A 13,290-nucleotide genomic window follows, 5' to 3' on the forward strand; every position below is an offset into this window, starting at 1 on the left:
GCGCAGCACAACATTACACCAATGTTGTCTGTTCGCCCCAGTCCCCAGCGCAACACAGCCCTACCGAAAACCTTGAGCAAAACAGTGTTATCTGTATCGATCTGAGACCCTGGTTGCCCAGAATAATATCACATCATCCTTTGTGTGCTGCATGGAGAAGGTCCTTATGCCTTCTCCCGACCAGCAGGATTTCCCGTGTGATATTATCTGCTCGCGAACCTATACGTTCTCGATCCACAGTATAACACTGTTCCACTCCAAGGGGACACAGAATGAAACAAGACAGCAGACGGGACTTACAACACTACATAAATCAGCATGGTAGAACACATCCGTAGGCAAGGACTACCACCATCAACATCAAGAAAAACTTACAAACAGATAACAAAAACACACAACATGGACATACACAGGGAACAAACTGTGTAACAAATAGTACAGGGGTGTCAAATGTTGCCTAGCCTAGCTTGGCCACTCTGACCCCTCAGCAGCTGGTGATGCTGCCGAGAGGTAACCCCGTTATGGCCAGGCTGGCTAGACCCCACTGCACAATTTGTTACCTGGCTGATACTGTTGGACACATTGCAATTACTTGCACAAGGGCAATTCCTTGCAATGTGTCCTTTGTTCCCACACCTGAAACATGTGACTTGGTTTCCTGTCCTGTGTGTTTTGCAGTGTCTCGCTATGTGACCTAGGCCACCACATGCAAAACATCTGATGTTTGCTCTGCATGGCCCAGGTCCATCTACACTGCAGTCGTGCTCCCTTCTCCTGAATTGTACCATCCTCAGGGACGCACTCTTCAACACAGTTCTTTTTCCCAAAGTCAGGGAAAAATCTCTGTTAGTCTGGACCGGCTTGACCTGATGATTTGACCGGTCACAGACTACTCTCCCCCCTTGTGGCCCTGCACAGGGCAACATTTTGGGAGATTCCGACCCTGGCTTTACGGAAAAAGAAAGGGCCGGCACCAACTTGGTGATAACCTGTTGCATGCCAGACATTAGCTGGGACCTTACACCAACCTCCGCCTTCAATTTGGCTACCGTCACGTCAGTAGAGGCAGTCCGCTCCTTGAAGGCCTTGACCTCAGTATAAGACTGAGTCAACTTAGCCTCAATTTCCTCCTTCTGCCTCTGCAGCTCTACTAACTGTGACTCTATCCTAGCCACCTACGCATCTCGGTCAACAGTAGACTGCACATTCTCTGCCAGCTGTGCCCGCAATGCCGAAACCTGGTCCGAATTACTGGCACAGCACTGGCAGCGAATGGCCGGAGGAATTGTCTCCGTCACTTCCTTTGGCTTACAGATGTTAGCCTCAAACGTATGAACGAGTTTGGCCAGCATCTGAAGCCGTTTGGTGGCCTTGTTCAACACCATCCGTTTGTTCACACAAAGCTTGTCATAACTGCAAGCCTGTGCCAACAAATCGGACCACAGCATTTCTGCTGACTTGTATGTGGTTCGGAGGATGGGGTTAAATGTGCTGTGTCTGCTCAAGTGTTGCAGTGTGGGGAAGTCCATACTCACCGTTTGCTGAGCGTCCATCTTCTCCTTCGCAATCACTTGAGCGATGCTTGTTGGTGCTGTACTTTTCCGTGTCTTCTTCTCTTACCCCAGCGACGGTGACCGTGTAAAGCAAATACAAAAATATTAGTACACAGAACAATTATAGATTCTCTGCAAAAGATTTTGTTTTATTTCTGGTACTCTAAGGGAAGTATCGCTTCTCCTGTACGAATTATCGGGTCCTAGACGCTCAGACACTCCGCTGACCGCGTCTCTCCTGCCCGCTAATTCACAGTACTAGCGACCTTCAGCCTTAAGACCAAAAATAAGCGCAAAATCCACGCAGTGGGCCTGGCTCGCCAATGTAAAGGGGGAATATTGATCACCAATATTTATGCAAATATCAATAATTAATATTCATAAATGGGAGGAGCTGTCTGGTGATAACTCCGCCCACTTATGCCTTTATATAATAACAATACCTTTGCTATGCTTTACACTAATCACTACGCTAGCTTCAAGCGCCTTACTATCACTATACTACGGCGGCGACTACTAAAAACACCATACACTGCATTATGAACAATAAGGAATATTTATTACACAATACAATTATATCAGTCTAGCAATACGTTATATCTATATATATTCATGGATCAATGGATATGAATATATATACATATAGACGTACACACCGCAGTACAGAAACAGTACTACAATAAACACAATACAAGCCTAACTACACTACACAATCCCAAATTCCACCCCACATACTATCTATACATTACAATAATACATTCGCATACTCACAAATATCAGTAAGCCACCCGCCTGACTAATCACTGTCCCTACGGGGTACGACGAGGGTTACCGGTGGTCTTACAGGGGTGTAAGCCGACCACAAACACAAAGGGTTAACAATGGGGATCATATCAGAACTGTACAGCAATGCAAGGGTAAATACCCTGCAAGTGTACAGTGAGGGGGGGGGGGGGTGTGTGTGTGGCAGGGTTTGAGCAGGGGTTACCACCAGGGGTTAATCAGGGTAGGGAAAGGGTTACACGGTGGAGATACAGTGGGGGTCATCAGGGGGGTGTAACTGAACCACAAATACAATCAGGGGAACCAGTGGCACAGGATCAGGGGTACAAACAAGGATACAATAAGGCAAGGGTTTGGGGGATCAGGGTGTCCAGTAACACGGCAAGGGTAAATCAGGGCCCAGGGTCAAGGGTTATAAGGCAGGGCCCAAGGTGCACATCAGGGTCAAATATAGGGGTTACAGGACCAGGGGTGATACTTAGGCCTTATCCAGGTGGTCATCATGGAGCTCCTCTCTCCCATGCGTCTCTGAATCTAGTCTGGTTGCAAGAGAGGGCACCTCTGTCCGGTTCGGGGTTTTATAGCCCAAAAGCAACCCCCTCCTCCTTCCTCAGGCATGTGACATCATAGTGTGCCTTAGTCCTCCCCCCTAGTCCCAAAAATGCAGGGAGTAATGGGCAAGGCCATGGGGCAGAGGTGTGGAAAAACAGGTATTTGATGTCTCTGATTAGAAGGTCCCCTCACAACGGTGCCACAGAGTCTGATTGCTTTGGGCCTGAACAAAAGGGGACTAGATGCTAATCAGCTGTTATCCTACAGGCTATCAGCACAAGTTTTTCTCTAAACAACTCTGTTGATAACAGTTGGAATTGCATATATGCATATATATATCCACAGATGCTTGGGGCACATCTATAAACACATACAAAACCGGGGGTATGAATGGGCAGCAATAAGCCCACATACATACTGTCATGCTGACATAAGTGTATATACATAGACACGTGTGCAAATACATACACACATATCTATATATACACACACCCTCGCATATATCTGGGGCATCACATACAGGGGACATGCATATGTCCCCACTTGCCATACAGGGCCAATATATACACGGTCATACAGGAAATACATACTAACTATAAGGGGACACATATAAGGGGGCACATATATATACTAATATAAGGGGGATTATAAGGGGGCACAGCTTCCAGGGACCACATATTTCCCACAAGGGCCACCATGAGCCCCTGGGGATCACCATGGGCAGACGTGCACAGATGCTGGGCACATCTGCGCACATCACCCCATGATGCAGTGGTTAATGTATGCACATATATACCATACATGCCCGCACGTGTTTGCAGGCATGCATGGATATATGCATACGTCTCAACCGTTCCTCAACAGTGAGTTTGTGACACAAACAAATGACTTTAGCCTGAGTACCTACTGCTTTCAATATTTTTAGGTAAAAAATAAATTTAATTTTAGAAAACATTTTCATAAATGTATTCACCATATACAACCAGTGAGATATTGATGGGCACTGAACTGGTGCACTGTTTATGGTAGTTACTATCAGAAGGTTGTATATGTAATTTGGTTGGTGTACATTGTATTAGTTGATTGTTTATTATAATACCATTTTGTTGAATGCAGATAATGAATCTGATGGGCTTAGCAGTTCATATGAGTCTTATGATGAGGAAGATGAAGAAGGTAAAGCTCAGCGTCAAATGCACCAATGGCCTTCACAGGAGGCCTCCTTGCATCTTGTTCGAGACAGCAGAATCTGTGCTTTTCTCCTGCGGAAGAAGCGTTTTGGCCAGTGGGCCAAGCAGCTTACCCTCATAAGAGACAACAAGCTATTGGTAAGAGAAATAAAGCCAAGCAAAATAAAGCAAATAGACTGATAATGTAAGAGTAGGAAGGAAGGAAGGAGGATATTCCCTATTACATCCCTCTATATCAAAATATTGTGGCAGCCAGAAAGGATTTCCTGTATCCACTCTTCACTGGCCACCTTCATGGAAATAAAGTATAACCAGAAGACTGTGAGCTAGTGGTGTTGAGGAGGTCACTGACCAGCCCTGGTTATTCTACAGGTCCATAGCTGAAAACAGCTGTTATTTGTGGGGTCAGTGCTCCTGCCTTACACCTGATATACCAGTCAGGATTTGTGTTGGCAAAAAGCTACTACTTTTTAACATAGGATCCTACAACGACATTGAGTCAATAACGCACACACACAGTGCATTTGAAGTTCTGCAAATTAAAGGGAATCTATTTCCAGGTTTATGCTGCCCTGAGGGTATTCCCACTGCAACATTTGTGGCATATCCTTAGGATATGCCACAAATGTCCTATAAGAGCGGGTTCCAAAGGTGGGACCTGCACCTATCTCCAGAGTAGGGTCCCAGAAGTGTAGGAGAGTACACCGTGCATGTGCAGCATCCTCTCCATTCACTAGTATGAGACTTCCGAAAATAGCCGAGTGAGCAAACTACGGGTGGGTTCACACTAGCGTTAGGGATTCCGTTATGGCTTTCCGTTATAATGCGAAATAACAGAATCCATAAGATGGAAGGACGGATCTGTTATTCTGCCCATAGACTTGTATTATGACGGAATGCAAAACGGAAGCCCTTAAAAGGCATTCCGTTTGCTTTCCGTCCTAATAGAAGTCTATGGGAATCAAAACCGATCCGTCTGGGTCCCATTATGCAAGATGGAAAACAAAGTCCTGTCGACAGGACTTTGTTTTCCGTTTTGCATAACAGGACCCAGACAAATCCGTTATGCTTTCCCATAGACTTCTATTAGGACGGAAAGCAAATGGAATGCCTTTTAAAGGCTTCCGTTTTGCATTCTGTCTGGGCATTACGTTATTTTCCCTTATAACCGTGTTATAACAGAAAGCCATAATGGAATCCCTAACGCTAGTGTGAACCGCTTAGTTTTGGAAATTCAATAGCTGTGAATAGAGAGCAAGCTGAACACCATTAGCTAGTTTCTGAACTATCTTAGCAGTGAAAGGAGGGTGGTCATGCATACATGACTGCTCTCCCTTCACTTGGGGGACTCTCTTCTAAGGATAGGAGCAGGTTCCAGATGTAATACATCTGATATTTGTGGCATATCCTAAGTATAAGCTACAAACATTGAGATAGGAAAACCCCTTTCAGTGCAGAGCGACCCAAGTGCTAAGTGAAGAAGGCTCCTGCTTCCCTCATGCCACTGACTGACCACTTTCATCTATTACTGTCAATCAACCGCTGGTGACCAGGGGAGCCACCAACTCATGAATGTCGAGGAGACGTCAGCAGTGCACATGTGATTTTATGAAAACAACTGGATGAAAGTGACACACCGCTATAATCAGGGTGTCTTTCACTTTTGCTGACCTCATATAGGGCAGCATAAAGTCGGTCACAGATTCCCTTTAAAGGGAACCTGTTACCGGGATTTTGGGTATAGAGCTGAGGACATGGGTTGCTAGATCGCCGCTAGCACATCGGCAATACCCAGTCCCCATAGCTCTGTGTGCTTTTATTGTCGATTTTATAGATATGCAAATGAGGCACAGATGAGTCCTGTTTCCTCCATGCTTCAGAGATGAGTCCAGCGTTCTCTGACTCTGAGCCCAGCCACGCCCACTGTGAAGGAGCCCAGCACCGCCCCGCATCCTCCGAATCTCCTCCTTGCTCCCCGATGTCACAAAGCTAGAGCGCCGTAATCTCGCGATGCGCGAGCTAGCGCATGCGCAGATCATTTCCTGAGGCTGATGCCAGCACAGGGAAGGAACACAATGCCGACACTGCGCATGCGCTAGCTCACGCATCACGAGATTACGGCGCTGGCGTTGGGGAGCAAGGAGGAGATTCGGAGTATGCGGGGCGGTGCTGGGCTCCTTCACAGTGGGCGTGGCTGGGCTCTGGAAACTTTAGTAACAGCTCCTTGGGCTTCTTACTTGCCTCATTTGCATATCTATAAAATCGGTTTTTTTACACAATAAAAGCACACAGAGCTATGGGGACTGGGTATTGTGGATGTGCTAGCGGCGATCTAGCAACCCATGTCCTCAGCTCTATACCCCAAATCCTGGTGACAGGTTCCCTTTAACATATAATTCACATGAGAGCAAGGATGTGTGTATATATATATATATATATATATATATATATATATATATATAAGTAACTTTTGGCTCCAATTTCTTGGACAATCGGACCACCACTCTGGTCAGAGCGGAAGCTTTGATCATTGTACCCTGGAAGCATTTACAATAATATGAGTTCATCTTCATACATGCACGTCCTACTGCATTTTTGGTAATGAATGTTTCTACCTGCAGTGTTACAAGAGCTCCAAAGACCAGCATCCTCACTTGGAGATGCCCTTGCCTCTATGCGGAATCACTTATGTTCCCAAGGATGGGAGACGTAAGAAGCATGAGCTGCGATTCTGTCTGCCTAATTCGGAGCTGCTTGTGTTGGCGGTTCAGAGTCGAGAACAAGCTGAAGAATGGATGAGGGTAATGGCACCGATGTACATAGCTGCCTTTCTGCATTGTATATCAAAAACACAATAAAAAAATATCCAAAGTAAAATACACAAAAAACGGATGATTGTCATTTACAGTTAAATACGAACTATATATTATGACCCTGTATGTATAAAGAGGCAAAATATTCTGTTATCATGAATAAACATTCATATGAACATTCATTCATGATAACTGACCCAGTAATCTTCCCATGTAAAGTTGTTGCTCAGTTTTTTAGACTCTTAACTGGTAGCCTTTTGTATCTATTGAAAAAAATCATACTCGCCTGCCCCCCGCTGCTCCATCCCGGCTCCCTGGCTCCCTCCAGCAGTCTCCTGGTCCCTGTCTTGTAAGGTTCAGCAGTGACTTCTCCCTAAGCAGCACATCACTGCTGGGTCATGTGCAACTTGGGGATATGTCGCCACTGAGGTCAGTCATTGGCTGCAGCACCGCAAGTGATCACATCCATCCTAATGGTGGATTTACTGGCCCGATTATTAGGAACGACTGTTTGTACGAGCTCTCGATCCAGATAATCTGCTCGTGTAAGTCCTCTTTCAGACAAGTGTGTCCTGTGCGGAAATCACGCCCGTCTCATTTACCATTTTCTACGCCACTTTCTGTTTTTTTGAAAATGGTCTTAAACTACACCAGCAAGGCAGCTCCCGTAGTTCAAACCATGTAGTACGGCTGGTGGAACCAAGTGCCAAAGTTATGTAGAGGTCGGCCACTTATGTAGAGTTGCCACTTTTTTCTGGTCCAATTTTTTAATGCACAAACCAATGAGACCAGTCTTAGTGAATATAAACCTGTGTTACAAAAAACAATCACTAGAGGTCAGACTTAAACCAACAAAGAAAAACCGGATTTATTAAGGGAAAATAAATAGGATGCAAATTAAAGGCAGGCGCTGCTAATACGCCAGTTTTGTTTTTTTACTCCAAAAAAAAGTTGAGCTCCTGCATTTAAAAAATAAATAAATGTAGAAACCCTATTGGCCTCATTCAGACAAGCATTATGTCAGTGTTATCCAGTACATTCCAGACCTCTAATAGTTACATAGCATTATAAATCAATATAATGCTATGCGACCCCCTCAATGCTAGACTATGCGACCCCCTCAATGCTAGAAGGTCAGGACAGGAGTTGCTGCATAATGCTGCGAGTCCGGAGTGTGGAACTCACTCGTCTGAAAGGGGCCTTTTGCACCACTTTTTAGAGAGATTTAGTAAATCTGGGCCTTTATTTTAGGAGATATTTTACATGGTGTACTTAATATTTTGGGGTGCTTATAATGTTGACCACCAGTGTATCCTGTATATCTTTATGTAGGTCATCAGAGATGCCAGCAGCCCAAGCTCAGTGCAGCCACTTGCATCCCCGGCACTGAGGCATAAACTAGACCTGGACAAGGTGAGATTCTAACTTCTATTATGTTCTAGCCTTGTACCTGCCAACAGGCCATTTTACTAGCAGTCCTCATTTATGGTATACGAAGGGGCAGTGCCCTGTAAACAGAGAAGTTCAGAGTTTCTTGTTTAGATCCGGAGATAACAAACCCCACAACCTGACACTTTGTACAGTTTTATCCAGGCAATTCTTTGTTAGCAGCAGATCCACAAAAAAATGCACGTATTGACTTCAATTGGGCCGTGGTGCGCATCTTGTATTGGAGGAGAGCTGATTTAAAGGAAAAATTGCTTAGTTGCCCGTAGCAACCAATCAGATTCCACCTTTCCGTTTTCAAAAGAGCTGTGAAAAGTGGAATCTGGTTGCTATAGGCTGATCAAAGAGGGCCCCGTGTGTAGGAACCCCACCAACCAGATACTGATGACCTATCCAAAGGATTTACCACCAGAAACCCCTTTAAAGGGTTTGTACCACCTCATTTTGACCTAATTAGCTCTCAGACACTAGCGATCCGCTAGTGTCTGCTCTACCTAACAATGCTATTCTCAGACCTGTGTGTGGATCCGTTTCACTAAAAAACGAACTTTTATTAATATGCTAATGAGCCTCTAGGTGCTATAGGGGCGTCTTCTCAGCACCTAGAGCAGGCATGCTCAACCTGCGGCCCTCCAGCTGTTGCAAAACTACAACTCCCAGCATGCCCGAACAGCCTACAGCTATCAGTCTACAGCAGGGCATTGTGGGACTTGTAGTTTTACAACAGCTGGAGGGTCGCAGGTTGAGCATGCCTGACCTAGAGGCTCGGTCTACTCGCATTGTATGCCGCCCCGCTCGTCCGTTAAGCCCGCCCATCTCCTCTTGAAAGCCATCCTCCATCTGAGCCAGTGGACGAATTCTCGCGCCTGCGCCGTGCGCGTCTGTATTCGACGCAGTGAATGTCTGACCGCTCCCTGCACAGACATCTCCACTGCGCCTGCGTCGATGACCGAGATGTCTGTGCAGGCAGCGGTCAGACATTCACTGCGCCTGCGCCGAATACAGACGTGCAGGCGCGAGAATTCGTCCACTGGCTCAGATGGAGGATGGCATTCAAGAGGAGATGGGCGGGCTTAACGGACGAGCGGAGCGGCATACAATGTGAGTAGACCGAGCCTCTAGGTGCTGAGAAGACGCCCCCATAGCACCTAGAGGCTCATTAGCATATTAATAAAAGTTCGTTTTTTGGTGAAACTGATCCACACACAGATCTGAGAATAGCATTGTTAGGTAGATCAGACACTAGCGGATCGCTAGTGTCTGAGAGCTAATTAGGTCAAAATGAGGTGGTACAAACCCTTTAATAGTGTAAAGAACATCACAGATTCCAATGTAATAACGTGACCTCTCATTAACTGTCTGCAGAGACTATCCCATGACAAAACTTCAGATTCAGACAGCGCGGTCAACGGAGAGAACAGCTCCCCCAGCAGTGGGAAGGAGAACAGGGACAATGGTGAGTCTCATACTGCGATAAGACGAGCCCAATATCAACCTGATCCTGATATATTAACAGCCCATTATTCTTTTTAGATAAACTGATGTACATGGCCAATAATATATATTATATATACATATATATACTGACATATCCAATATGAGGACCATGATTGATTACATTGTGAGGCTATGTCCATATGTGAGATAAATTGAACAGAAAAGAAAGTAATTGTGGATTTTTTCACTGATTTTATAGCAGATTTCATGCATTGCAATGGGTGAAATCCACAGTGAAAATCTGTGACGTAAATGAACATGGTGCGGTTTTAAAATCCGCACTGCAGATCCATTTTCTTGCTGATTTTTATCTGCAGCGTGTGGATGAGATTTCTTAAAATCTCATCACTTTACTTGTACTGTGAGAAACTTTAGATTTTCCATTTGTCAAATCCGGATGAGCAACCTGCCGTGTATTCGCTGTGTGTGAACATTCCTTTAAGGTGATTAAGCCCTTCACAACATCCACCACAAATGTACAGCAGATGTCGGGTCTTTAAAGATGGCACCCGCTCCGGAGCGAGCACATAGCTAGCGGGTGCCTACTGCTGCATACAGCAGACACCCACAGCTAATTACCGACGATCGCGGAAATTTAACCCCTCAGATGCCGTCATAAAATGTGACCACGGCGTCTGAGAGGCAGAAAACCTGGAAGCATATGCTTCATGGTCAGGAATGCCTATCCCCGGCAGAGATCAAGGGAGGTGTTCCATATCAGTAATGAGCCTGAGCCTGTACTAGGCTTCCAGGCTCATTACCTGTATATCACAATTCAGACCAGCAGGTGGCAGCATTAAAATGTAATATAGCTATTTCTGATGATTGCATGTTGTGGTCCACTTGGGGACCTAAAAAAAAAGATAAACATTAATAAATATATATATATATATAATTTCAAATCACCCCCCTTCCCCAAAATTTAAAATAAAAATACTTAAACACAAAAAAAATATCAACATCATGGGCATTGCCGTGTGTGAAAATGCCCATACTATTAAAACTTATCCCATACAGTGAATGGAGTAGCAGAAAACAATAAAATGGCCTATTTGTTGTTTTTTCATCACTTTACCTCCCCAAAAAATTGAATAAAAAGTGATCAAAAAGTCATACACACCCCTAAAACGGTATTAACAAAAACTACAGATCATCTCGCAAAAAAATAAGTAGTCACACATCTCCGTAGACAAAGCTATAAAAAGGTTATGAAGGTCCAAATATGGTGATGAAAAGAAAAAATACATTTTTTCTAAAGTTTTATTTTTTTTCAGTATTAAAACGCAAGAAAAACGATACATATGTGGTATTGCTGTAATCGTACTGACCTAAAGAATGAAGAGCACTAGTCAGATTTACTGCACAGTGAATGTCGTAAAAACAAAACCCATAAAACTTTGGCAGAATTGCGTTTGTTTTCCACCCCATTTGGAATTTTATTCCGGCTTCCCACTACATTCTATGCAATATTAAATGGTGCCATTGTAAAGTAAAAAATTTTCCAAAAAAACTAGTCCTCATACGGCTATGTGAATGGAAAAATAAAAAAGTTATGGCTCTGGGAAGGCAGGGAGCAACAAAAAAAAAATGGGAAATTGCTGCGACAGGAAGGGGTTAAATAGTTTTGTTAGGCCTAAGCCTGATAATGTTTAATATTCCCTATGGAGGCCAATATTAACAAGCATCAATTTTGCCTGTAGCAAAGTGTCGGAAGACTGGCCTGGCCGAACTGAAAGGGTCTATGAGTCGAGCTGCAGGGAAGAAAATTACAAGGATAATTAGTTTCTCTAAGAAGAAGCAGTCAGCAGAGGAGCAGCATACCTCATCCACGGATGAAGATGTCCCCTGCTGTGGTAAGTGGCAATCTACCAGCAAGCAGCGCTGGCTTCTACACACTCCACAGTGCTTTGTGCAATATCTTTTATATGGGGAACTATATTATACACTGCGTGCAGAATTATTAGGCAAATGAGTATTTTGACCACATCATCCTCTTTATGCATGTTGTCTTACTCCAAGCTGTATAGGCTCGAAAGCCTACTACCAATTAAGCATATTAGGTGATGTGCATCTCTGTAATGAGAAGGGGTGTGGTCTAATGACATCAACACCCTATATTAGGTGTGCATAATTATTAGGCAACTTCCTTTCCTCTGGCAAAATGGGTCAAAAGAAGGACTTGACAGGCTCAGAAAAGTCAAAAATAGTGAGATATCTTGCAGAGGGATGCATCACTCTTAAAATTGCAAAGCTTCTGAAGCGTGATCATCGAACAATCAAGCGTTTCATTCAAAATAGTCAACAGGGTCGCAAGAAGCGTGTGGAAAAACCAAGGCGCAAAATAACTGCCCATGAACTGAGAAAAGTCAAGCGTGCAGCTGCCAAGATGCCACTTGCCACCAGTTTGGCCATATTTCAGAGCTGCAACATCACTGGAGTGCCCAAAAGCACAAGGTGTGCAATACTCAGAGACATGGCCAAGGTAAGAAAGGCTGAAAGACAACCACCACTGAACAAGACACACAAGCTGAATTGTCAAGACTGGGCCAAGAAATATCTCAAGACTGATTTTTCTAAGGTTTTATGGACTGATGAAATGAGAGTGAGTCTTGATGGGCCAGATGGATGGGCCCGTGGCTGGATTGGTAAAGGGCAGAGAGCTCCAGTCCGACTCAGACGCCAGCAAGGTGGAGGTGGAGTACTGGTTTGGGCTGGTATCATCAAAGATGAGCTTGTGGGGCCTTTTCGGGTCAAGCTCAACTCCCAGTCCTACTGCCAGTTTCTGGAAGACACCTTCTTCAAGCAGTGGTACAGGAAGAAGTCTGCATCCTTCAAGAAAAACATGATTTTCATGCAGGACAATGCTCCATCACACGCGTCCAAGTACTCCACAGCGTGGCTGGCAAGAAAGGGTATAAAAGAAGAAAATCTAATGACATGGCCTCCTTGTTCACCTGATCTGAACCCCATTGAGAACCTGTGGTCCATCATCAAATGTGAGATTTACAAGGAGGGATAACAGTACTCCTCTCTGAACAGTGTCTGGGAGGCTGTGGTTGCTGCTGCATGCAATGTTGATGGTGAACAGATCAAAACACTGACAGAATCCATGGATGGCAGGCTTTTGAGTGTCCTTGCAAAGAAAGGTGGCTATATTGGTCACTGATTTGTTTTTGCTTTGTTTTTGAATGTCAGAAATGTATATTTGTGAATGTTGAGATGTTATATTGGTTTCACTGGTAAAAATAAATAATTGAAATGGGTATATATTTGTTTTTTGTTAAGTTGCCTAATAATTATGCACAGTAATAGTCACCTGCACACACAGATATCCCCCTAAAATAGCTAAAACTAAAAACAAACTAAAAACTACTTCCAAAAATATTCAGCTTTGATATTAATGAGTTTTTTGGGTTCATTGAGAACATGGTTGTTGTTCAATAATAAAATTAATCC

The 13,290-nt window shown here is 44.3% G+C and overlaps 1 protein-coding gene across 4 annotated transcripts in view; it reads left to right on the forward strand.

Annotated features, from left to right (window-relative positions):
* AFAP1L1 (actin filament associated protein 1 like 1) overlaps positions 1 to 13,290 on the forward strand; it is a 100,576-nt gene that overhangs the window by 64,881 nt on the left and 22,405 nt on the right. For all 4 annotated transcript variants that reach the window (XM_040406456.1, XM_040406463.1, XM_040406473.1 and 1 more), the window contains exons 6-10: positions 4,005 to 4,216; positions 6,700 to 6,879; positions 8,224 to 8,304; positions 9,703 to 9,793; positions 11,535 to 11,687. In XM_040406456.1, coding sequence (XP_040262390.1) covers positions 4,005 to 4,216; positions 6,700 to 6,879; positions 8,224 to 8,304; positions 9,703 to 9,793; positions 11,535 to 11,687 — 717 coding nt within the window. The remainder of the gene's footprint in view (positions 1 to 4,004; positions 4,217 to 6,699; positions 6,880 to 8,223; positions 8,305 to 9,702; positions 9,794 to 11,534; positions 11,688 to 13,290) is intronic.

Source organism: Bufo bufo, chromosome 1 (assembly GCF_905171765.1).
Source record: "Bufo bufo chromosome 1, aBufBuf1.1, whole genome shotgun sequence".
NCBI lineage: Eukaryota > Metazoa > Chordata > Amphibia > Anura > Bufonidae > Bufo > Bufo bufo.